General features: G+C 39.7%; 1 protein-coding gene across 1 annotated transcript; it reads right to left on the bottom strand.

Moving 5' to 3' along the window:
- Positions 1-16: 16 nt before the first annotated feature.
- Positions 17-27969, bottom strand: LOC122994665 (potassium voltage-gated channel subfamily B member 2-like). Its single transcript, XM_044369477.1, has 3 exons — positions 27705-27969; positions 22894-23674; positions 17-6426 (listed from the first exon to the last, which is right to left on the bottom strand). The coding sequence occupies exons 2-3, from the start codon at positions 23476-23478 to the stop codon at positions 4423-4425; spliced, it is 2589 nt and encodes an 862-aa protein (XP_044225412.1). The 5' UTR covers positions 23479-23674; positions 27705-27969; the 3' UTR covers positions 17-4422.
- Between the last annotated feature and the right edge of the window lie 31 nt (positions 27970-28000).

Consider the following 28000-nt stretch of genomic DNA (forward strand, 5'->3'; position numbering starts at 1 on the left):
ACAAGACAAAAGTAGGTCACATTAACACATTTATTTGTCTTGCATATTGGTAACAGAATCAAAAATCCCTATCATTCACTATAGTTATGTTGATTTACAAATAATGAATCTGTCTAATCATCACATAGGCTTTTGTTAAACAAAGAAAGTCAATGAGGATGGAAGAGTGGAACATCAAAGAAACAATAAAATAAATAGAGCGGGCAGGAGAGATGAGGAAGCAGGTTTTCAGCGACTAGTTTGTAACTAACTGTACAAAATCTAAATGATTACAACAAATACAAACGGATTTTGTGTGAAATTGTTCAGGTTGTGCACAGCAGAGCCAAAGCAGTATTCATATGGTCCCTGATCTGGAGCAGTGACAAACCAACACTTTCTGTAACACAGAGCCACATCTGATCAACAAAACCAGGCAGAGCTATACTGGAGTAAAGCATTCATTCCACATGTGACCAGAGGTCATCACGGACAAATAATTACTCCACCACTTAATCGTTGTCATTTGAGCAGAGCAAGCCAGGGCCAACCTGTTTCCAAGCTTTGGAAAATTATATAATTACAATTTTCTGGTTATTTTCAACGGTTTTGTGATTGCACAAGGGGTCATAAGGTAAGCATTTCTCAAACTGAGCTGCATTTTGCTTCACAATGTCAAAATATTCTCCATCAGCCAGTATCTAAGACAGAGCTCATACATGATGTCATAAAACAATATACCATTTCAGTAGTCATAAACCCACATTCGCTGCTGTTATTAAGTTATAGTTACCACATTTATTCACTTTTGCCCCTTTCAGTTAGCTAATGCTAATCCGTGAGCTGGCACATTGTTGGTGTTGCATGTAACAATCAAGAATGATATTACAGTATACTGTATATGCTGTGCTTTTTGACAGTTTCTTCTCTTTAACTAGACACACTCCAACAGATTTTCACAGAGTTTTTGTATTTTTTCTTTTTTCTTTATATTGGACCAAAGTGATGTTTTTCATAACATTTGTACAACCTTTTCTATTTTTGTCTTGTTAGTTAATTGCAAGAAAATGGGAAAAGAAAATACCACACCTATTTCTTCAAGTTTAGTTAATTTATGAGAGTAAGATTTTTTTTTCCTGATTGAGGTTAGGTAGCGTGAGTCCACATGGTCTGCTCCTCTACCTACATATCAGGCAAATAACATGATTTCCAGTGAGATCACACTGTGCTCAAAAAGCAGTTTTATCTAATCACAGCATTGACTGGCCCCCTTGGGATACTGGCTCCAAGAGACAGTGTAAATATCCCCATCACCTATTACAATTTAACTTACAAGACTTACAATAAGGAGTCATGTTTTTATCTCACAGTGCATCTCTAAAACTTCTGTACAGAAGCTGATATTGACTGGTTGTCCCTATTCTGATCATTTTCCACACGCTGTGGTGGCAACTTTCATTGCTATGGTTAACCAACCTCTATTGAATGTCTACAATCCAATCAGTACAACACTGCAGTTTAAATACACAGTATACTGTTCCAGCAGCAGAGTGATCCAAGCTGAACTTATTACTAAACTTAACTGAAGCCACTGCTTTCCACAAAAAAGTTTCATTTGCTGAAAAAAATGACATTGTGGCACAGTGAGTTTAAAACTGTAGGCTATGTTGCATGAAAACTAGATGAATGACAATGAAGTTGATTGGAGAAAAACACAAAGCTTTACAGTTATGCAAAACCTGAGGATTTGCATATCAACATAAAATCTCCACTAAACTGAGAAAGACAAGAGAAAATAAGAACAAAGAAGAAAAATAAATTCTGGCCATATTGTACAGGTTTTTTTTTCACCTTCTCATAAATTGTCTATTTATGAAAAGGCACCCATTTTTCAAATATACTGATGTTAACAACAACAACACACAGCTCCATGTTCCTCTTATAAAAATGCAATAAATGAGTTTTAACTGACAACAACAAATATGATATGTCAATCTAGAGAGAGTGGGTAAGAATAATAGGGAACACAGTTAGATTTCATGTTTCACTTTGTGGCTGGTCCCATCACTACACACTCTCTCTGCACTCTGTGTGTGAATCCTCCGTTGTGCACACAATCAAATGTATGTGTGAATGTGTCAGCCATGCATTTAAATTAATGCACAACTGATCTGATACATATATACGCTACATAAGATTACACAGAGGCATTAGGTCCTTTCATTTAAGTGCCTTGAGACTGCCTGTAGAGGGCACTCTTACATTACCTTTACAATGCAAAATAAGTCACACAGAAACAATCCTCTTTAACTCTCTTCAGACCTCATACATAAACATGCTCAGATTAGTTAATAAAAACTGTCTGTAGAGTCAGAAAAGCAGGAGTCACCTCCTTCAGTGGCCTTCAAGATGTCGCTTTAGCAGGACTGAATGTCAGTAGGGAGAATCTGCACTGCTTCCCTCAATGGATAGTTACAGTTAATTAGCCCTTGGGTCTTAGTTTTGTCCATCTTTCCTATTATTATGATAACATTGTACGCACCAAGTTTATTGCTGAAATCTAGAACGTGGCAATATGGCTAAGACAAGGTTCAGCAGAGCAAGAAACACAAGTAGTCAGAGAATCAGAGAGGCTGGCCCCCACCCCTAATTCTGAAAAAAGGTGTTAGGGGAAGGGGTTCCCACAGAACAGACAAGTACTTTGTTTGAACCATACCAAGGCCCTTAGAGCAGCAGTGGCTCTGTAAACTGTGTAATAATTTATCAAATCTTTCCAACCTGTGTCATTATCTACTTGCTTGTGTTTCAGTGTGTTCCAGATCTCACCTATTAACTCGGTGAGTATAATGTTATTAGAAATGATAAAAATGATGGTCAAAACTACAAAAATGAGACCCAAAGAACAGGATTTGTCCTTTAATAAGACACTAGTCTCATAGAGACCAAAGTTTTTGGGGTACTCCTCGTCATCTTTAATACTATATGCTTACCTGATGTTTCCTGAATTTAGGAGGGCTACCTGATCACACCATTAAAAAAATGAATACTAAATTTTTTGATGCTGAGGGTTATCAAGGATGGGAAAAGACCATCACATTCCTCAGCCACATTTGGAAGATTCCTATGGAATGGGTCAGGCTGTTATGACACATTCAGTATAGAAATGCAGACACTGAGTAGGAGCCCCTGAGCTGGGACCCAGGCAGTGTGTGATGACCCACACATGAGTAATCTGTCCACTGTACTTGTACACTTTATATTCTGTCTTTATATATCTGGTCATGTCACCACTCGCCTTATGAGTATATAGTGCTGTTTCCTAAGCTGTAACATTTTGTAGTAGGATTTTTTATTCTAACAGTGAGTGCAAACAGTGGTCTAGCAGTAAATATAATGGCCTGCACATCCCTATTCTATTCCCTTTTCATCTTCAAGAACCTGCTTTCATTTCAGGTGTTATAGAAAAAGGAGAGACAAAAATTAAAAACAAAAAACAGAAACATACATAAAACAGAACATGCTTTGTTGAAGCACGGAAGCACTGAGACAAATATCAGTGTGCAGGATACAGCAGATGCGTATGTCCTCTTGGACTATACAATGCTATTTATGTTCAAGGAAGTGATAAGAGTGAGACTTTTTATTATGTGTCATGTGCTTTGATTTGGGTTCCATTACAAGAACATAATACCTGGACTGAGAGAGTGATGAGTAAGCAATGAGAATAAGGACTAATCTTTTTTTTGTAAGTGTTGTAAAAGATAATCTTCCAAATGTTGCTTAGACAATTATAAAAATATGACTTTCCTCCACCTTCTGCCTTCCCTTGGTGTAATTACTCCATCGTAAGAAATAGGCCTAAATAGCAAGCAATAGGAAACTGTAAATTATACCTAAGAGCTGTCCATAAAAACTCTTCATTAAAGTCTTAAATATTCTCATTCACACAAGGCTTTATTTATGCTCATATCTGAGCCCTTAGTGACAAAAAAGATGAATCAGTTGTCCCTGTTTTCCTCTGCAGCGTATCAGTTTGCTCTTCAACTAATCAGTAGAAGACATCGCCATGAGACGGTGTCTTTCAGTAGTAGTCATAGCACCATGCTTCTGACTTCCCTCAATGTCCAATAATACAGCCATGTGACAACACTGCAGAGATGGCTGTTTATGGACAGCAGTGCTTGTCAAAAAAGAAATGAGAGTCCAAGAGTTTTGTGGGATATGACACATGTATCCCTGCAGAAAAACTGCACCAACTTTTATAATAGTTTCATTTAAAATTTAATGTGTTTCCACAGTGTCTTTGTCAACAGGTGCAGAGCCCACACCAGGTAATAGTTGTTGTGGGTTACTTTGGGCAGCTGTTCTCATCCATCCCATCAACCTTTTCTGCATCCCCTTCCTTTGGTGTCCCTTTCTGTGAAACTGATCCTACTTTTGGGCTCACATGCTTGTTTCACAGGGCGGTGTCAGGCTTCCATCCAGAACAATGTGGTTTTCTCTATTCTCGCCACTCTGCGCTGCTCCCTCCCCTCCTCCTCCTTCCTCCACCCCCTCCATAGTTACTAGCTCCTGAGTGCAGTTGAGCGGGCTGGCCTTAGACTTAGGGCTAGCACTGCTGCCTGAGCTGGCAGCAGACCTCTCCATGTGATTCCTCCCCTGGTGGCTTAAGCCCGTGAGCTGCCCTTCACCTTCTAAGCTCTTGGCTGCTGAGCCCTCACCTCCCCCCTGGGAGTTGCTCGGATTGACTGATTGCTGGTCCAGGGACGGAGATTGCAGGAGTGCCAGTGGAGATTTAGCTTCCTGCGTTGCAGAGCTGGAAGATGGAGAAAACCTGGGAACCATGTCGTCAGGCAGTAGGTGAGCAAGCTTGGCGGAGCCAGCTGAGACTGGAGTTGCTACAGGTGTCATCACTGCCATAAGCACATCATCCTGAGGTCCCATGAGGTCAACCCTCATCTTTTCAGGGCTCTTTGAATCTGTCAGGGAGCTGCCATAGGTCATCCCAAGACTTTCCATGGTCTGTTGCACCAAACCTTTATCTCCAGTCCCACTTCCTCTGGGGCTGGACACAAACTCATACAGACCCTCTTTGATGATGGTCATTGGTTGGATGATGTCAGTGCCCCTGTTTGTATCAATGGTGCTGATTTGACTTAGATCCAAAGGAGGGGGGATACGCTGGTGTCTAGCAGCAGTTTGACCCCCTCCAGCACTAGGGAGCAGAGTGCTTCTCTCTCCTCTTTCCCCTGAAAAATCATCAGTCACATTGGAGTATTTCGGGGCAATGCTGGCTTCAGGTGAAATTTGCTGCGCTTGGGTGGGGGCCAACGCTTTCATCTCCATCTGTTCCTCTATAACATTCTCCCGTTGCTCCTGGAAGGTTGCTGTCTTGTTGTAAGCATCTTCAAGCCGCTTTACATTGAGATGTTGAGGGGTGGTTTTGTTAGACGAGGGCTTGAGTCGTTCAGGTGAGCCCAGCTGAGCCACTTCATGGTAATGAGAATGTTGGGACCGACCTGGGCTACCAACCTCTGCATTGGAGTAGTGTTTGTGGTAGCTCCAGCGGCTGGGTGACAGATGGTTGTCCACAGGACACTTACTGTCCTCTCTCTTTTCAACCAGCACATCTGTGAGTTCCATACTACGTGCAAAAGCATCCTTTAGATTGATAGAAATAATGCTTCCACTGCGTTTGGCTCTTTCAAGAGCTTCCCTCCTCTTGATGGCCTTCTCCTGCCTCTTCTGCTCTCGATAAAACTCTGAGAAGTTGTTCACAATGATTGGGATGGGTAGGGCAATAACCAACACACCTGCTATGCAGCAGAGTCCTCCTACAATCTTCCCCAGCAGGGTTTGTGGGTAGATGTCTCCGTAACCAACAGTGGTCATAGTAATCGTGGCCCACCAGAAGGAGGCAGGGATACTGGTGAATTTGGTAGCATCCTCATCCTTCTCAGCAAAGAACACCAAGCTAGAAAAGATCATAATGCCCATGGCTAGGAAGAGGATCAGCAGACCCAACTCATTATAGCTTCTTCGCAAAGTGAAGCCCAAAGACTGGAGTCCTGTTGAGTGCCTGGCCAGCTTCAGGATCCTCAGGATCCTCATGATTCTGAAGATCTGGACCACACGGCGCACATTCTGGAACTGCAACACACTTTTGTTAGACTCAGTTAGGCAGAGGGTCACATAGTAAGGCAGTATAGCCAGCAAATCAATGATGTTCAGCGGTGCTTTGATGAAATTCCACTTGTTTGGTGCTGAGAGCAGGCGCAGCATGTACTCCATGGTGAACCAGGCAATGCAGACAGCTTCCACATGGGCTAGGCTGGGGTTGTCATTAAACTGGCCAAATTCATCCACAACCTGTAGCTCTGGCAGAGTGTTGAGTGACAACGAGATGGTAGAAATGATGATGAAAAGGATGGAAATCATCGCCAGGACCTGCAAGACAAAGAGAAGATTGTGGGTTACTGTTTTTGCTGAGCACATTTTCTGTTTCACATATTTGTCTATATCTGCACGTAGACAAAAAAACAAACAAAAAAACAAAAAGAATGTAAAGCCTGTGATTCTTGAGAGGTGGAGGGGCTGATTCACTGGAATTTAGCCTTTAGCCTTGGGGGAAACTGCCCAAATGGTACAAATAGCAGCCCAAATCATCACAAGCCACTCAAGACCATTTTTACCCACCCACTCAGATATGTTGCTACAGTATGGTGCTTATACCACTGCATTGTCTGTCAGGACTGTGATATGCATTTCAAACAGGGAGTTATCAGCAGGAATAATTGCAGCTGCCCCCCAACCACAATCTTTGATGGCTGCCTTCATGTTACATTAATCAGTTCAAGACATACTTCAGAATTTCCATGACTGACTCTGCTAGTGGCCCCCACTGGCTCCAGTGTTCATTACACTCCACACAGTAGAAATGTGTTAGACTTAATGAAGAATATACTGATGATTTGTCACGCAATATACGCTAGCAACAGTTGCTCCAAATAAATCCAATAGAGGTTGATCTTGGCAGCTGCTGCTTTGACCGTTGTTTTTTTTTTTTGTTTTTTTTTTAATGTCTCTTGTGATTCCCTGAACTTAATTTGAATGCAATACTAAAACACACAATCTACCAATGGTGGAATAAATAAAACCTTTTCTTAAATTCCATACTCAATTAACAGGCCACCAGATCTTGATCCACAAGTATATTTGCACTGCAAGCCTGTTCAGGGAATTGAGTCTGATTGGTCTCTTTACCACATTTGCTACCAGTTGTTGAGATTTTCTGACATTCTATAAAATTTTCATCGAAACTGTGGTTTTTGTGCAGACAGTATTCCCCTCTATTGCTGCTTCTTGTATGTCATTTGCTTTAAACCTGCAGTGAAGAACTTTTGTCACCCCTTTCTGGCAGTGAGAGTAATTACATAAACACTGTTGATGTCATTGCCACAGACCCCTGACGCTTTTCATGTGAGGACAATCCTCCCTGGTCAACAGTCACAAACCAATCATTGCTGGTTGACATAAAACACAGGGATGTTGCGACAGACACCAGATTTAAAAACTCCGGTATACTGTGAAATACAGAAAAATTTACCTAGAGTTGAGGCTCAGCATTGTGTGAATTCATTTGGCAAGGGCCTGAATGTAATGGACATTAATTTATATGTAAAAGTCCCACACTCCAGCTTTAAGCTGCTACAGCTTACTTTCTGATTTGCCTAGTTTTCCTACAATGCACTTGAAAGAATTGGTCTCCATGGCTACCAGAAATTAAAGTATGTATATTTGACAAATTTCTGAGTAAAATCTGAGTCAGTTAGTTTTTGTTGCATATTTAACTTCACAGTTATTTTATGGACATTTTCCCTCTTTGTTAACTCCTGCTCTTGACTGATGGAGCTACAGTAGTCATATTTCTCACAGTGTAGTTCACCCAGAAAATTGACTGAGGGGATTCAACATCACTCCCTTCAACTTCCGTTCAAAAAACTGTCTGGGAGAACTCTAATGTCCGAGCCGTGTGTGGTAGCATAAGCATGTGCAGTCTGAGTCTTCTCACTGTAGCCCTTACTAGGACATTTCAGGATAATTGTAATAGGATTGTGTTGCTATGTATAGAAAGGATAGAGAGAGGTTAGAAGTGGTTACTCATTCTTTTCTCCCCCAACAGGAAGAATCAAGCAATACTTGGACACCCCCAAGAACAGCTTTATATCAAAAAAACAAAAAAGAATAAAGAACGAAAAGTATTTCAAAAGAGACTGATAAGGAACAATGAAAGATCCTAATTCTAACGTCCTTACAAAAGTAGTCTGAATCAGAGGAAACAATTATAAGCAATAGCATGCATTTTGCTCATAAGTAGAGGTATTCATGGTGGGAACAGTCCCTTTCAGAGTGTTAAATGATAGATGTCATAACATGTAGGACTTTTAATCCTATACATAGAGAGCTGGGCATGGTTACTACTGAGAGGAGTTCAGATTCTATAGTGAGTATGTTCAATTATTGCTGTTTTTAGACCAGTTAAAGTATGAAGTATGATCTTGCCTTTTCTAAGATTATTTACTGTACATACTGTAAATAAAATGAACAGTGCATCATCAACAACCTAAAAAAAAGGATGTTTTTCCAGATAAAATGATATGAAGGTAAGGTCATTCATGTTGAAATTAAATTGCAAAATTAATTTAAAGTTTATTATCCCACTTAACTCAGGTGTCTTTCTATCATTTTTCATCTCACAATTAATTTGTCTCCTACGAAGATAACATTTACTTTCCATTTCGCTTCAATGTAAAGAGGACTCTCTCTCTTTAAAATGTGTGAGCAGCATATCAGCTAAAAGTTAAATTATTAATTAATTTCGTTCTGTTTGTGTCAATGTTCAGGAAATGATCAGTTATTCATCATTAATCTTTGTTTCAAAAGTCTTTTATTCTGCTATGGCAACTGTCCCTGTGACTCAACTCAAGTCACTTTGAATTCATGTGATATAAGGACTGTCCCGGTTGTTTCCGGATAAGGGACCATCTGGCCCATCAGAGTAATGTCAAAGGACAGTGCATTACAGCATTACACAATGTACAGTATTTCTACTGCCTAATAATACTCATTCAGACTGAGAGACTTTGTTACAGACAAAAAACTGAGTTTTGGGACAAAACTGCAGAGTTAAGCGAGAAAAAGAAGAAGCAAGAAGAAAGATGAGAGAGAAGATAGATAGCAAAAGAGAAAGGACAAAGGGAAGTAGAGGGCAGGTGTATCAAAGTATGTCCACCCTGCAGCGTCTTAATGGCTTAATGGCTGCCAAATGCTGTGACCTTGGCACCCAGGGCAGATTTAAAGCAGTACCAGGAACACACAAGCTGCTTTAGAAGCTATGCAGTGGAGGAAGAATTAATGGAGGCTCCACATTTAAGGTATAGTTGATCGATAACACTTTGAGTTTGAATCACAATGAGTCACAAGCAAAGGATTGAACACAATTCAATAGAAAAACATTATGTTAGAGAGATAAAAGCTGAAGTTACATGTCTTCCTCTGACTGTTTTGTGATTCTGAACAAAATCTGCTGTGGACTGCTTCATGGCCCCACATCCTTTCCTCCCTAAACTTTGGTCTTTGTCGGGGTGAATGAATGAGTGGGTACCCATGAAATGTTCTATGGATATTCATAGGCCCCAGAGGATTGATCTTAATGTTTTGGTGACCATAGGTTTCTAGAAAACTATCTGGTGAATAAGAGAAAAAAAGTGCCCTAATTATGAGAAAACAGGCATATCTCTTTTTGAGGCACTGGAGATATTGATGTCACTGGATGATGCAGATGTTGTTATCACTGGTATGTCAACAATGCATCATGGGATTGTTAGGGTGAAAAGCACACTCTGATCCAGACAACAGACCCAGGTACCAGACACCAGCCACATTCTGGCACATCACTGAACACTCATAATCCAAAGATCCTGTTCTCAAATCTACAAGACTGTTTTCTCAAAATTATTCAGATGACATAATAAGTGTCATTAATAAGATTATGATAAAAGTGTAAATCAAAATATTTTTTGTGAATGTATGTACAGATAATAGCTGCTGTCATACCAAGCACTGCAGAAGTAGTCAAAAGCTTCAATGCAATTTCACTTTTACTGCTACAAGTCATACCATTGTTACTGCTACTATTACTGCCACTACTAGGACTATACCTGCATACACAGTGGTATGGTCCACACAAACATACATATGGAAACATAAACCAGCATGCAAATCCACAATCCACACACACCACGGGCATACAGACACACACTGTATAATGTATAACATGATAAGGACTAATAGAGCATATGATCAACTTATACTGTAAAATATGGTGCATGTTATATGTCCAATAGTGTGTAAATTAGGTAAATTATCTCCATCTCGACCAGCCACAACAATGTTGGAATAACACTCTGAGGGCCATTTTGCATAATAGCAACCAGTGCCTTTTGCTGATAATACATTTTGCTACTACTACTACTACTACTACTTACTAAGTAGCACATTGAATGCCATAATAGAGTATTCTTCATATTGTAGCATTGTTACTTTTACTTAATTGAAGGATCTGAGAACTAAAAACAATTTTCATCATTTCAAAAAGGATAAATGTAATTTAAACATCAAATTCACCACACCCCACAATGAAGTATGAAAGGTAAATATCAATAATGGAAAAGGTTCTACATGGGGAGCATGACTGTGCTCAGTAAATTTGACTATATTCTAATCTGCCCATTAGAATTCTTATGCACAAGTGTAAAATGTATCCTACTGATGAAACTACTGTACAAGAAAGCAAAAGTCAGGGGGTCATGGGGGCATCAAAAACAGTAGGAATCAACATCAAGCACCCAAAAATATCAACAGCACATTTCTGCCAGCTGTATGCTATACCAGTTGTTAAAATTGTATTACGTCTTCCAGGCAAACTGGTTAATTCCTCTTATCAGGCTGTACATGTAAGATGAGTTCTCCTCATTGTCATCATTATACTACAACTACTGATGCTTGTTATTACTCTGTATCTGCAGTGGACAGCATGCAGAGAGAGGAGGATGTCAGACCAACAGCAAAGAAGGAAATCAGAGAGAAATTAACAGAGAGGAAAATGACAGAATGAAAGAGGATAAAATGACTGGGCAGAGAAACCCAAGCCTTGATCAATATGTGGAGGTATTTCTGGAACAACAAGCAAAGGATCTGTCGGACAGCTGCTGTTTCTGCAGAGGTCAACACAGTTTATTTATAAAGTTGCCACTTTCACCAGTCATATTGTTTTTCATCTGCTCATGTTCTGAGGATATTCTGATACATTCATGCATACATCCATTCATTCATTCAGATGTTCTATATTCACTGTGATAAATATTAGGAGTACATTGTTAATAGTGTATGAGTGACTGATAGCCAATGTTAGAGGCACAGGTTGTTTTGTTTTTCTTCCAAGGCAACATGTGGCCATGGGCAGTTATGTTGTAATGTCATGATGATGGCTGGATAACTCAGTGCACACACACTAAGTTGCACAACACAACAGCAGCAGCATTTCTTTCACAGATGGGTTATCAGTCAGGAATCAGAGCTGGGAGGAAATTTGGGGGTTTGGATGTGAGGGAGGGAGGCTACCTTTAAGGATTTGGAAACGCTGCCTTTTAGCCTTTCCCACCTCTTACACACATTTGAATTTTTTGATATAACTTAATTAAATTGGACAGTCATCTCTGCAGCAGCAGTTACATTTCCATACCAGGAGATGGCAACTAATAAAGTCCAGTTTTAATCTCCCAAGATGACATTTATGTGCAACATTTATGCTATTGATAGAATTCTCCTTACAAAAGAGGTTTAAAGATCATTCTTGACCTTAGAAACCACTGTTGAGAAATCTCCTCACCGTAACTAAGTGGTTATTATTGTAACCATGATGACAAATGTCCCCTAACATTAAGATTTTAACCCAAACCATGATCTTTCTCTAAACCTAACCAGGTTTGTACCTAAACCTACTGGAACTTTAAACTTTCATAAAATTAGAGGAACAAAGTCATTTAATTTTGAGGAGTATTTGTCTTAAAGTATTTGTCTTTTTTTTTTGATTGACCCATATTGACCTTGGAAACAGCAGTTTAGAGGAGCTGAAAAGAGCAGCTGAGTTCCATGGAAAATGTACAACTCATTTTCATATGAAGACCATGTTAATGATTGAAATCAATGTAAGGACTATTTCTCTAGTCATGGTTGAGATATAGTCATCATAAGTCGTCATTAAAATCAAAAGGTTTACTGGTATCTTAAGGATAAAAGTGGTCAGCAAACAAAATGGATTTTTGACCTGAGGGTGGCAAAAAAACAAAAACTGGTGCTGCTCTTGTTGTTCCCTTTGTGGTTGCATCCGACTAACTGAAGGCAGTACATTATTTTCAGATAACCTCTCATTCTGAGCTCTGACTCGTCTAGGGTGTCCTCATTCTTTTCAAACATGCTTGATATTTTTATCATTAGCTTTTTTCTGTTCTACTTGTGTGGTGACGTGTCTTCAGGTGCACATTGTACAGAGTTCAATTACAGTCAGGAAATGTGAGATGTTATATTACAGGTTTCATTGCTGCTGAGAGAAATGGTGACCACATGAAAAGAGCTAAGACCTGAGTCAGTGTTTAACAAGACAAACACTGAGTATCATTAGGATCTGAATGCAACTATGGTATTCAGCCTCTCTCTCTCTCTCTCTCTCTCTCTCTCTCTCTCTCTCTCTCTCTCTCTCTCTCACACACACACACACACACACATACAAAGAGACAGAGAAGGAACAGAAGCAGAGAGAATAAAGAAAGAAAGAGTGAGAATTATAGTAATAACTCTAAAGAGAAGCATCTGACTGGCCTGTGTGACGCACTGAGCTGTAATTAGCCTAACATGGTATGTTATTAGCCATCCAAGCTGGGTGATCACTACAACACCTACACTCAGCCCGGATGGAAGCTGCTTTACCGTGGATCAGTTGGTTTAAGGCTGTTTGAAGAATCTTTGTTGATGTGTCACTGAGACAGTTTTTTTGCGACTCACTGAATGGCTCACAGAGGCTGTGCTGCTCCCTACACCCAACCACATCAAAGCAGTTTGAATCGACCTGAGACGAGCCATTGACCAACCAGTGGTTGACACCAATGTCCATTTCTAGCTATATGCTCATGGGGCAAGGCTCAAAACATTGCAAAAAGAAAAATGCTCATATTTATCATGCTGCCATGTCAGATATCCATATCTCTAAAATAAATCATGCAAATTAAAACCATTTCTCATATTTCGTACAAGAGCCAATTCAAAAAATTTCAAATCATTATGATGTTTTAAAATTTTACTGATCACCATCCTTTTCTGGCTAACTAATACAATTCAGAACCACTGTTACATGATCCTTGACATAAACTCTGCTTCAACAATCAATAATTAGTTCCACTAAACAAATTATATATTATATTCAACAGTGAGTTCTAAACAATGCAGTTTTTAGAACTGCAACTTTTACATATTGCAACAAGTTATTGCTAAATAATGTAAAAAAGGTTGTGGATTTCATAACAACAATTTTTCAAATGCACACTTTGGATGAAATAAAAGCAAAATAGTCTTTAAAAAAATGTTTATTACAAGATCCACTTAGTTTTTGTGGAGCTTTCAGCAGCCTTCATTATCAGATTGAGTTCTCTCTGTATTACCATCATTATAATTATTAGCAGTAATACTGCGCAACTCCATTCACTGATGAAGGCCTCGAGATGTTGATGAAAGCTCCCAAAAAAAGAGTAAAAAAAAAAAAACGTGTTTCAGAAGTGTTTTCAGGTAAGTATCCCTACTTACTTAACTTAGTTTGTCCTGTTTGTCCTCAAGCTCACAAACAGGATAGGTTAACAGAATAAAAGAGTATGGTATTAAGCTATACAGGGTATATTTGCTACACGTGGAGGGAAGGGATGTTGCTAAAAAAGATCTGGGAAATAAGCAGAGCAACTGCTCAGTCATCAGTGCAGTGTTAGATTGATTTAACCTCCATCACATGCTCAGCTCAGACCTTTGACTGCAGCTTTGACAGGATCCTCAGTCTGTGTCAAACACATCTATTGGCTTTTTATCACACAACACTATGCTGGAGCAAGTGCACATACAGTATGTTCAGTGTTGAGGGTTCATCATCATAACAGCTGTGACACATTCAGTCAGTCAAAACTACTGGCTCCCGCACTGCCAGCAGGAACAAACGTTTGTGATTTGGTGGACCAGACTGTTAACCGGGGCACATGGAGGGGGAGGCTGTATCATAGATGAAAAATTAAACTAGAAAGTACTACAAGTACTACACAGCCATTCATTAATATTAAAATGTACTTATCTGTTGGTGTAAGGAGCAGGAAATATCACTGAAGACAAGTTAATAAAAAGACAAACAGACAAGCCAAAAAGAAAGCCTGGCAGTTTATAACACACACTGAGCAGTCTGACATTTGCCAACAAAAGAATTACAGTCAACAGGAGGAACTTTGCTGTAGATCGCAAATCACTTTGGATCAGCCTCTCTCCTGTTGGAGTGATAAGGCACTCTCATTTCAATTACAGCATTCTTATTGGAAAGCAAAAATACATGAGTTAATACACATCATTCTGCTGCTCTTCTCTGCACAAAAACTATAGACCTCAGAGTAGCCACTCAGCTGCTTCTATTGCTGTCTGTGAACATTCTTCCTGCACAGTACTGAAGGAGATGCTTTACACGCACCACAGCAGTGACTCATTGTTGTCATTTATGATGTTCCGATTTCACTCAGCGTTTCACAATGAATTTCAAAACTCATGCAAGTATAATGATTTCTAATTTGTCTATTAACAAAGAGGATCCATCTAAATAACTCAATGCCAATATAATATTACTGTCTGAAGAAGTATATTTTGTCTGCTGGCATGCCCATGTTGGTTATGAAAAACAACCTACATACTATATTATCGGGGGTTACTGGCATTTATGTCATGGCTTTTCTTTAACCACTGTTCATGGGGAGTGTGATGAGATGGATCGGCAGGTGCTGCCATGGGGTTCAAACCAGTGCACCGTGACCCAAACATGATTACTATTTACTGCCATAATCTTAAACAATATACAAATGACATGCATAATGATGCTATACTCCAACATTTGAGGTCTGTAGTTTGTAACACTGATTGTATAAGTTTGTAAAACCCTTGTAGCATATTATCTATAGTTTACTTATAATTGTTCCTCCTTTTTATAGACATATTCAAATACAACTCATAAAGAAACATGACTATAATGAGATACTGTATTTCTTAGCTCAAAAGTGATTGATTATGTGAAGTATCATCAGAGAACAGTGCACGAGAGAAAGAGTAGAACAGTGAAAGAGTGTAATTATAGCTGGAGTGAGAGTCCTCTGTCAGCTATGGACCAGTGGTTCTTCAGAGAGATGACAGCCTCAAACAACAAAAGATTTGACTTTTTTTTTTCCCCTTTCCAAAACAAAAATAATGTCTTAATGTTGCATTTCATGTGTAACTGATGACTTAGTTCAACTGCAACCTTAAGCACGTTGTATTGCATCTTTGTATGAAGTGTGCTATAGAAATGAATTTACTATGAAGGTAAGCATTCTTACCTTACTGTCTTTTCCTTAATATCAATCACCTCTCCATGTTGTGGCTTATATTTCATTTACACTTATACCATAGCCACAGAGGATACAGGCTTTTTATTGATGGAGGAGGTTTCAGATAACTGCCTATTGAAGATGTACTGCACATAGTATACTCTATATTTGAAGTCGATATGGAAACAATGTTGTACCGAAGGGTGAAGCTATCAAGCATAGCTCATGTGAAGAGCACATGCACAGTGATCCTACAAATTCATCAACTGTAAAAGTAAGATTTCCTCATAATTCTCTTTGACTCATTTTTTTTTTCTGAAATAATTGAATCTGAACAATGTTAGCTGCTTACAAAAAGTGGTATGTTATCGGATAATACATTTTATTGAAACGTCTTGATTATAGATTACTAACATGTGCAGGGTATGATTAGATAGATTGCAGTCTGCAGTCTACCCCCACTCCTGCAGGTCAGACAGTGGAAAGGACAGACTATCCAACCTGCCAACAGTTAGTCTATTTGCAGCAGTGGCAGTCCTGGTAAAAGCCCGAAAGGAGATTAAGCCATACTCTTCAGTCGTGTGTGTGTGTGTGTGTGTGTGTGTGTGTGTGTGTGTGTCCTGACAACCCCCGACTATGAACAGGTGACTATGCATGCAGATATGCTGACATAACGTCTAAACTCATTCAGAGTTTGAATATATTACAAGAAAGATGAAACTGGAATTTATGTACTACATTTTTATGCTTATGTTATTTACTTTATGTCAAATATATACTATACTTATACTAGAAGCATTTGACAGACTTACTGAAATTAAACAATCCTGTGTGCATGTGTGTGTGTTCACTGCAAAAGATACCGCAAAGAAAAACATGTCAAAAAATCAAATCAGAGCCAAAAATAAGAGGATTACACAGATTATGTAAAGTGTACTAAACTAATATGTATTACTGGAATATTTAATACTCATATTATCCAATAAAACTAAAAACTATTATTGCTAGTTGTCCATATGGACTCTGAATTGCTGTATGTGTGTGTGTGTGTGTGTGTGTTAGCTGCTCCTGAACAAATGCTGTACCATGTTTTCAAAATGGCCAGGTAATACTTGTGTTCTAATCAGCAGTAGCACTGAGCCGGACATATCACCGGGAGGAGTCTCTCCTATTGGTTAAGACCTGAGCTGCATCAGTGCTGCCACAGAGTGACACACGGGTGGTGTCAGTGCACAGTGGCCTAAGCAGCTTCCCTCCTGCTGACACTACGGTTCCAACATGGTCACATGGACCGCTGAAGGCCAATGCTGTTATATTTATAGACTGATGAAGCATTTATAAACTGGACTTTCATTATCACAAACTATACATGCCATATACCATATTACATACATGTCATATATTGGACTCTCCCAAATAAGTTAAGTCGGTGCTATTGTTGGCCATCTTGAAGGATACCGTGGTGTCTCTGTTCCACACTTTAGAATGAACAAAAACTGTCAACATGGTTCACAGCTGTTCAGTGTATATAAAAAAACCTCCAATAAGTCTCTAGAGCCACATGCTGCCTTTCCACTAGGCATACACAAACAACTGTACAGCCAGAAGCCTCTGACTGTGTAAGATTGGAGATGACACCACTGTAGCAGAGCTTATCACTAAAAAAAGATGCGTCCATCTTTACAATAAAAATGAAAAAAAGTTTAGAAAACTCACAATTTCAAGGCTGCAAACTTTAATACAATTTCAATTTAGACAATTTTAAGACAAGTCTTCTAGTTTGTCCAACTTTCACCTCTGTTTTGTTACTCCACGTTGGAGTGACTGATAATCTTACATTGTCACACCTGTGAATTTTTCACTCCTGTTAATGTTAAGAAAAAATGTGTGGGTTAAAACTGACGCACTGCTCAGTAGCTATAATCACTTTTTTAACCTGACAAGTTGTCACAGTTTCTCACCATCACTGTGTAGATGCGTTCATGTCAACACTATTTGCTGCTGCAGCTTCCTCCACCACCCCAACCTCTTCTTGACTGTATGTGCTATATCTTTGGTGTTGTTGTTTTAACTAAAAAGTAATGTGTGTGTTTATTAATGTGGGGTTGGTCTCAAAGAATCTTAAAGAATATTTTCCACTAGATCTGAACTGTAAAATCCTTTGCTGTAAATAGTAAATCTTTGATGTCAGAGTGTTCGACTGAAACGATGGTAGCCTCAGAGAAATCAGATGTGTTATGACAGCCAGTAAGATTCCATCTGTGTGAGCTGAAATTCAAACTATTGATTCAGCCATTACAGCCCAGAACTGGGTTCTACAGATAATAAGGTCCTGTGTGAATCCAGCTGATTAAACCCACAACTCTGAACAGTCTCTCCTCATGCTGTTGACAATGCAGTTGACCTGAACGAGTCTGCAATCAGTCAGCTGAAAACAGGCGATCAGTTAACTGTATCAAGTTTTCCTCTCTATTCTTGTGTTTGTGTGTGTGCCTTTCCTTTTTATACAGTAGCTGTCCTTTCCTTTCACCTCTTCTTTTTTCTCATATGATGTTATTATGTCAAAAAGATGAATCAAACACAAGTCAGCCAATTAACATGACTGTACACTCACCATAGTAAGTATGTTAGTAATACATGACTGAACAGTCAGAAATGTACATTGCATGAAGCTTTGTAATCACACTTAACATACAAACAATATTGGACAATTCTGCAAAAACCTGGATGATATTGAAAGTTTTGGGATGTTAACTGCCAACATTTCTTAAGTCATAAAACTTAGGTTGTAAATAGCAACTAAGGTTGCACAGTTTGTGGTCATGATTATAAAAAGCAAGATTACCATAGGTCTCCCCTCCTCTCCTCTCTACTCCTCTCTACTCCTCTCTACTCTTCTCTTCTCCTCTCTTTTCCTCTCCTCCACTTTCCTCTCTCTCCTCTCTACTCCTCTCCTCTCTCTCTTCTCCTTTCCTCTCCTCTCTCTCCTCTCCTCCATTCTCCTCTCTCCTCTCCTCTCTACTCCTCTCCTCTCCTCTCTCTCTCTCATCTTCTTTCCTCTCCTATCCTCTCCTCCGTCCTCTCCTCTCTCTTCCACTCCTCTCCTCTCCTCTCACTGCATGCTGGGAATTTGAGCGTGTGAGCAGGTGTGGAGTGTGTGGAGCTGCTGAGTGAGTTTGGGAAGTTTGGACTGTTTTTTTTCCGGTTTTCAATCTTTCATCCTGTCCCTCAGGAAAAGGTAAGAGGATTTTAATTCAGTAATTTGTGGATTTAGTGAGCAAAAGTTGGTATTAATCGTATTGTTTCACTGAGTTATGGTGTCCCTCCCTGGTGAGGGTTCGCCTCCCCTGTCCATCAGACCTGAGATAAGAGTTGTGGCTGCTCCACAGTACACTGTGGAACAGGTTCTCTTGGCTGTAGGAGAACAGGTTAGTAATGAAAATATTAAATAAGTCTGTTGTGGCCCCTCTCCAAGAAGAGCATTTGGTTCACCTTCAGTGGAGAGAGACCTGGTGTTGGATGATTTGTATGTAGCCATTTCACCGCTGTTTGTGCCTTCTACACGGATCACCGTGTCAGGCATCCCCCTCTTCATCCCCAATGAACTACTGGAAAGAGAACTGGCCTGCTTTGGAAAGTTTGCCAGCGGTTTCAAAACAGTTTGTCTTGGGTGTAAAGACGCCAGACTGCAGCATGTTCAGTCTCTACAGAGACAGACGTTCATGTATCTGATCAATCCTGCAAAGGTCTTAGAATTGTCTTTCAAAGTTAAATATGAAAACGGTCATTATGCTGTTTATTCAACTCTGGCAGCATGAAATGTTTTGACTGTGGCGATGTCAATCACAAATGTTCGTCCTGCCTGCACAAAGAATGAACTGTACAGGTGAGTGGCAAGCTGCAGGTGAGCAGCAGGCTGCGGATAGTGCTGGTAGCAGCGGCCCACAGGTAGCACAGAATGAGCTGGGGGTGACCACAACTGGCACCCTGCACCCTGATACACTGATTAATGAAAGTACTGAGAACAGTGACGTGAGGGACAAGAACTCTGATAATACTGAGGGACAGGCTGTGGAAGAAAATAAAGGCAGTGGACAGACAGAAGGAGAGGTGAGTGACATTCAGACAGCTGAGGCTGAAAGTGGAGCAGGGAAAGGCTCCCTAAATGCATAAGAATAAAATATGGGTGAAGCACCAAGAGTGGTCTCCTTTTCTTGGAGGGGTTTCACTGTCCTCTCTTTCTTCTTTCTCTCTCTGCTCTACATGGAGGTTTTGAGAGTAGGAACTTTAAACATCAATGGAGGAAGGGATGGAGACAAGAGAGCCTCTCTCCTCTCCTCTCATCTCCTCTCATCTTCTCTCCTCTCCTCTTATTCTCCTCTCCTTCTTACTGGAAGGAAAACAATATCTACTTATTGTTTTCCTTCCAGTGAAAATGATTTATCAGCAGTTGTGTATTTGGCAGTAACAGACAAATGCCCACTGCTGTCCCATCATTAGTAAAGGACTAATGCTCTGCTTGGATTATGTTTTTAGGAGCTGTCTATCTGCTCTGATGCAGACAATAAATAAGCACAGTAAGCTCACTGAGCTAAACAAATTGTCAATGTGTAAATGTGGCTTGTAGTGTAAAAGCACTTTGAGTGGTCAGAAGACTAGAAAGGCGCTATATATAAATGCAGTGCAGTCCATTTGAGCGTGCACACACACACACACACACACACACACACACACACACACACACACACACACACACACACACACACACACACCTCAGTCCAATAATACTACTGACATGTTATAAAGACTACTGTAAATATCAGATACAGAAATATCAACTGTGTAAGATATGACTATTGATGCATTAGACTTTCTCATATAATAGCTCTTTGATAAAGGCAGGGCTGTAGTTCTGATGTCAATATCTACTAACTCAGTGGGCAGAGAGGGCCTACGATGGTTAATGGGATAAATAATAAAATCTTGTTTCCATTACGAAATATGATGTTTACTTTTCAGACCTTTCTCTGGTTTAGTTTTTTGTCTTGTAAAATGCATTTGAAGGAGTCACAAAGTAACCAGATTATGAATCACACTTCTAACTAGTCAAAGCAGTTAATTTTGATCCCAGACTCAAAAGCAGTACCGTGCTGTCTGTCTAATGCAAGCACAAGTGGGAGGAATTATGTTGGTTTTGTTGGTTTTCCACATCTGATGCAAAGACTCTAATACACACCTTTGTGTCATCCAGACTTGATTACTGTACTGTTTTCAGGTCTGCCACGTGATACTAAAAGTCTTCAGATGGTTCAATATGGTGCAGCTAATTTGTCCATATTACACCAATTCCTAGCCTCCCTTCACTAGCTCTCTATTCATGTTAGATCAGACTTTAAGGTGCTTCTGATGACCTTTAAAATCATTTGATGATATTGGGCTATACAAATAAAATTGACTTGACTTTACAAGATAGAAATGTTTTTGTAATTTTGGGTTATATTTCAGCATTAAAAACACTCACATGCTTTCCTCTAAAGACACCTAAAGTCCAATAGAAGCCTGTACACAGGAGAATATGCAGCTCTAATCCATCCTCCTCCTCCTCTGTGTCTCAATACTTCATAGGTGAAGGAGGATTATGGTCCTGAAAGTTCTCCAATGACCTCTGATGTTTTTACATTATGGATCTGAGACTGCTAATCATAGAGACAGGCAGAGCAGAGCAGGAGAAAACAGATCTGACTTCCTTCCAGGAATGATTGGGACTAAACACTAGTACCTCAGTGTAGGATAACATACACTGCCAACAAGGACAGCTTTAACATCAACTATTTCCAACACACAGAAATTAAAGTAATGATGACATATAGTATAATAGGATGGTACCAATATAAAACAACTGTACTTCATACAAGTATAAGAAGTATAAGGTATTATTATAGAGAAATATTATCAGCAAATGCATTGAAAGCATCAAAAGTAAAAGTACTCATTTTGCAGAATGATCATTTCAGATGGTTATATCATTATCAGTTCATATTATCAAATTTTCATTGTTGACACATTCATGTGTAAGAAGGATTTCTAATGTAGTAGATGGTTGAGGTGGTACTGAATTGAACTACATACTGTTGTTTATTCTATAATAATGCATCACATTTTATAGACTGATCATATGTTTTAGATTAAAATGTTTATCTGTTAATGTAAACAGTAAGTACTAGAGCAAATGCAATTACTAGTAAGTTACTAGCAAGTTACTTTCCTCCCCTATAAAGTGAACACACACAGGAATCCACATTCACCATGAGTGTGAATGGCACAGTTTCACCCTGTTGATGGGCTTTAAACCCCAGACAAAAACCGGCAAACAACTTGTTGATTAAAATCATATGCATTCACATATTGCCCACCTGCTTGGAACTCCAAACATGTCAGGAGAGGTGTGCAGCTCTCCCAAACCCATGAAGAGATAGGAGTCACTTCTTAAGTTAAAAAGTTGATAAAGTGCTTTAACCCTAAAGCATCAAAGTCTAACCAAATGCACAATACAATAAGTTACTCAGTGATTGTAGCATGAAATAGAACAGAACTGACTGGCATAACTAAATGTTGTTCCTATGACCTCAGTTCAGCCAATATGTACAGTAAAGAAATCTCTTTGAAGGCTTGATTTTAATATCAATTCCATAAAGTTGAGGGTCTCACAAGTGACAGATTTAAAAAAGAAGAATGGCCATGTCCTGGTGGCCTAGGGTTTAGGAATTATGACCATGTACAGTAATTTCACTGTCTTTTAGTTTGAGTCCAGCTGAAGACATTTGTTGCATGTCACCCCTCCCTGAGCTTGTCTCCTCTTTCCCATCAAAATAAAAAAAGCCCAAAAATACATGAAAAAAGAATGGTTAAAATCTGTGTTAAAGACGCTGAGAAATCATGACTTTTAGTCCCTAGTATGGATCAAGCTTCAAAAAAACTGTTTGTAACACAGACTTTATGTTATAAATGTGTAGTCTGTAAATCTGGGTTATTTTGTCCTTCACAGCCACAGAAGACATAATAAAATAGTTTTACCATGCAGGCTGACTAGGACTTGGTCATGTTGTTTTACACAACTGAGAGATTCTAAATTTGAACTATCATACCACAGGATCACACCTTTACCAGGGTGTTTATAGAGAAGGTGTGCTGCTGTTGTTACCTTTGCGGCCACAGATGAGCTGGGTTTCTCCAGCAGATCCCAGAGTTTCTGTCTCTTGTCAGGACAACAGCCATGGTCCTCCTCCTCTCCCTCCTTCTCCCTCAGCGTCTCCGCCTCCCTCCTCAGCTCGTCATTCATCTGCTCCTTCTTCTGGTGGTACCGCGCCTGGCAGCATGACTCTAGGTAGATCTCGTCAATGCCCCAGTAGTCCAGCTCTTGGCCGAAGGACAGGGCACACATCTCCTCCATCATGTGCAGCTTTCCCGTTCTGTAGAAGTTGAGGATGGAGGAGAAGGCCACGGGATGCCGGTCAAAAAAATATTCGTTCTCAGTGAGGCTGTAATCATCACAGATCTCCAGCAGTGATTCATGGGTGTTGCAGTCTCTTAGCCGTCCCAGACGGGTTCTGGGCAGCCGGTCCAGCGTTCTCCACAGGACTTCATGGGTGAGACCTCCAACATTGAGTCTGACCCTCCGGGAGCGGGCCTTGATGCGGATGATGTCAATGGGTTCAGGGGGGAGTACAGGACCCGCAGCGGGCCGGGGGTTGACTTTGGATGTGTTGAAGCTCACTCTGTCTGTCATGTTTGCTCTGTGTGGGCTGCTGCTCTCTCAATTTAGGGTTACCTCAGAGTACAGAAGTTGTAATGGTGTGTGTGAGTGTGTGGAGCGTTTCTTGCTCAGTATGATTATCGTGGTGGTTGGTGGGCAGACAGTGTCCCAAGCCCACCAAGCTCACCTGGCTGTCTTCAGATCACTGAACTCCTAGTTGGATCCATGGCTGGAAAAATGGGACAACACACATTAAATATACCAGTCTGAGCAGAGTGAATGAAATAAATTATTCTCAAACATGGGTTTCAGATACACAGGGCATACAGATAGGTGACAAGGGAAGGGAAAAACCAACATGCAGTGTGTCAGTAAGGTGTTGTTCCACCACAAGCAGCAGCTTCAGTGCTCATTGTCAGAGATTCTCCCAGTGTGTGAAGTCTACTGGAGCGATCAACAGCATTTTTCCAGTAGATATTCTTATTTGGTGTTTTGATGGTGGAGAGTGCTGTCTATTGCATCACTCCAAAACCTGCCATATTTGCATAGCTTTTCCCTTAATTGACACCGATCTGTAACACAGCTGTTTAATTTCATTAAATCTGATTAAACTTTATTACAGACAATATGCCACTATCAGCATTTGTGAAGGCAGTGAATGACACAATTGACTTGTGTCACCTGGCTGGATTAACTTGCTAGAGGGACCCCATTAACCCCCAGTTCCTGTGCATTATTCATTTCTTGGCAAATGTTTTTGTCCAAATTGCATTACAGTTTGAGGTTTAATGTCTCGCTCAAGGACACTTCAACATGAGAAGCGGGGGGACACATCACCAACCCAACAATTAATGACCAGCCCTGTGTCTCAAATCCAGAGAGCTAGAATACACAAATGAATTTTGGAATATACAACACATAAATACGAAACTGACGATCAGGTAATAAACCAGGCGCCATCTTAAGGGCCGATATTGTCACTTGATATTGCTTTAGTGGTGCATATTCCCAAACACATTTTCAGTTGAATTAGCATTAACTAGATGACACACAGCGTACCTGGAGCTTTTGGGGCTCTGTGTGTAACATGTCCACAGACACACTAATCTTAATAAGTATTGAAAATGTTTTCATTCTTTCAAATGTTCTACTTATATTACACCCAAGGTTCACTATGTGGCAATTGGTTTGGGAATATGCACCACTAAAGTACAAAATGAACTGATATGATGAGGGTCTTAAAGTAGGTCTTTGTGTCAAAGTTTGGCTCTTAGGCCTTTATTAACCTTACATGGTGCTTAACCCTAAATAAGTGTTAATTATAAGCATGGCTGAAATTATTGGTACTCTTGCATTTTTATTAAAATAATGCACCATTTGCCCTGAACAGTATCGAAAATAAAAGATATTTTATTATCAATGCATGTCTTTATTTGGTTTGTGGGAACAAAACAAAAAAGTTGTGAAAATAACTGAATTCATGCTTATTCTACAAAGACATTCTAAAATAGCCTGGACAAAATTATTGGTACCCCTTAGAAGTTGTCCCTCTGCTGTTTTGTGCCACTGTGTGCATCGCATTTAACATGGAAAACAGAAGGAAAACTAGACAGTGGTCTGAAGACATTAGAAAAAAGGTCATAGCCAAGCATGGTCAACGTAAAGGTTACAAGACCATCTCCAAAGATCCTGTTCCTGTGACTACTGTTGCCAATATTATTAAGAAGTTTAAGGCCCATGGGACCGTAGCCAATATCTCTGGACGTGGTTGCAAGAGGAAAATTGGCACGCGATTTAAACAGAGGGATTGTTCGAATGGTCAAGAAGGAACCAAAGAAAACTTTGATACAGATCCAAGCTGATCTTCAAGTTCAAGGTACAAAGTTTCAAGTTGCACCATCCATCACTGTCTGAATGAAAATGGGCTCCATGGTTGAAGACCCAGGAAGACCCCACTTGTAAGAGGGAGACACAAGCCAGACTGGACTTTGCCAAAATGCATGTTGACAAGCCACAGTCCTTCTGAGAGAATGTGCTTTGGACAGATGAAACAAAATTAGAGCTTTTTGGCAAATCACACCAACCCTATGTTTACAGAAGAAAAAATGAAGCCTTCAAAGAAGAGAACACCATGCCTACTGTGAAACATGGAGGAGGCTCAGTATGTTTTGGGGTTGCTTTGCTGCTTCAGGCACTGGGTGCCTTGAATCTGTGCAGGGCACAATGAAATCAGAAGACTATCAAGGCATTTTGGAGTGAAACATACAGCCCAGTGTCAGCAAGCTGTGTCTTAGTCGCAGGTCATGGGTCTTCCAGCAGGACAATGACCCCAAACATACATCAAAAAGCACACAAGAGTGGATGAGAAGAAGAAGAAAACGTTGGACCGTTCTGAAGTGGCCTGCTATGAGTCCCGATCTGAATCCCATTGACCATCGGAAAGAGCTGAAACTTGCAGTTGGGAGACGGCACCCATCAAACCTGAGAGAACTGGAGCAGTTTGCTCAAGAAGAGTGGGCTGAACTACCAGTGGAGAAGTGTAGAAACCTGATTTAGAGAAAGCACTTGACTGCAGTTGTTGCCTCCGAAGGCTCTGCTACAAAATATTAAGTTTAGGGTACCATTTTTTTTTTTTTTTGGCCATGCCATTTTCATTTGTTATATTGTATTAAATTATATGTTAAGTTGTAAATCCAAAAGCAAAGTTTCAGTTATATTCAATATGAAATTAAGAATGATGGATACCATATACTTCTGTCAGTTTAAACTTAATACAGAGAATTTTTTTTTTTTTTCAAAAAAAGGTGGAAGGATACCAATATTTTTGGCCATGTCTGTACCACAGATCAAATCTAAATTCAGCTAATATAGTGGGTATGACTAGACAAGTCAAATCTACTAAAATGAACTCTGTGATAAAGTCATAAAAGAGTGCAATTTTGTCATGAGTGGAGTTGAATTGAACCACTGGGACATGCACAGCACTTCTTCAGAGTCATATTATTCAGACATTGATCTGCGTGTGCAATAAATGTTCTGTCATTTTCCTCCAAAGCCTAGTCAGTTGCAATATCAAATATTGTTATCTCTGAAAAATAATAATATAAATCAATGATGGATGTGTCTTGTTTTTCCATATTAGATAGTGGCTGCTAGAATTGACTGCACCTGGAAAAGCCACCAAGCAGTGAATTAGAACAGAACACATAACACACACTTTACACCAATTAGATTATCGAAATAGTAATGTCATTTTTCACTCAAATTACGTATGAAAATATTGGAACTGTGACACATTCTGATTGTAGCTCCTTTGAACCTTGAAGACTCATTAAAACCCAGGGTGAAAAAAGAAACTTTGGTATTTCTAATTATAAAGATTAATTTTCAATCATAATTAAAAGAACAAATAAAGAAACTGTATATCTTTCAACTGTGTTTGTTATGCGATTAATACCAATTGTAATAATTTCTCAGAGAATGAAAGGAATCTAAACTGCACTTTTTTTCTTGGAAGCCTTTCTCCTGTTGGACTATGGAGGCTTATGTTGCCATTAGAAGTCCTCTGACTGCAGGACCTTTATCTGATTGTGTAATGGAGTTCCACAAATCCCAATGGTGGCATTAGGCTTCGTCTCCCCTGGCTCAAGTCTGCCTTAGTTAATTAAGGACTGTCTATCTTCTCCTGGGACACTCAGGACACACGGCTACGTCAGGGACCAAGCTGCTACGTCACTACTAAAAAGAAATCGCTCTTACCCAGTCGTATCTCTCCAAAAGTAAATCACATTTATCAGTAATTTCTGTCACACAAACATTTAATTTAATATACTGTTTTTACATTTTGTATGTTGGATTGATTAAACCACGCTTGTCGTTACAACTGTGTAGTAAAAGGTTACATCTGATAGTTTTTGTTGTTTTCTACACTTTCTTGATCAAACCGAACAAAATCAAATGTAAAGACGGGTTGAATCCTGGACATGAAGCCCATAATTAGAGTCTAAAGTGAGAGTGTTCATTTTTAATTCGTTGTCAAGAGATTAGGGAGACTCTGGCTTAACCCGTGATTACGCACCAGAGGCCACCAAGTTAAAAAAGTACAAGGTAGATAGAGAGACAGAGACTGGATCAATAGAAAACACGTCCAAGCCTGTTCTATTTGACTTCATCCAATTAACGCCCTGACAGAAGCCTTTTACCGTTGCCCAAATAAAAAAAAAAGGTCTGTTGAGTAAAAGAGTGTCCGTGCAGCATACCTCTGTAGAAAATGCTTATATTTGGGTAAAACCGAACTCTTGTCCTTCCAGGAGGTCCCACCATAGCACCCAGTTAGTTATCCCAGCTGCTTCACCTCCCCTCCAGTCGTGGATTCATGAAGCCTCCTGAGAGCACACAGACCGATGGAGATCCACATTTTAGTGAGACAAAAAAAAAAAATCCAAAAACTAAAAATCTATCAGCGCAGGACACGTCCCGGGAAGTGTGTCTGCACCGCTGAGCGTCATGAGGAAACCCACACAGATAACAGATACAGAAATAGTGAAGTGTGCTC

The sequence above is a fragment of the Thunnus albacares genome, chromosome 12 (genome assembly GCF_914725855.1).
Source record: "Thunnus albacares chromosome 12, fThuAlb1.1, whole genome shotgun sequence".
Lineage (NCBI taxonomy): Eukaryota > Metazoa > Chordata > Actinopteri > Scombriformes > Scombridae > Thunnus > Thunnus albacares.

What these genes read in the sequence shown, in the direction of transcription:
- LOC122994665 (XM_044369477.1), bottom strand. Translation starts at nt 23,478, where the DNA reads ATGACAGACAGAGTGAGCTTCAACACATCCAAAGTCAACCCCCGGCCC. An exon ending in GCTCATCTGTGGCCGCAAAG is followed by an intron (nt 6,427 to 22,893) that starts GTAACAACAGCA and finishes TTTGTCTTGCAG; the next exon opens with GTCCTGGCGATGATTTCCAT.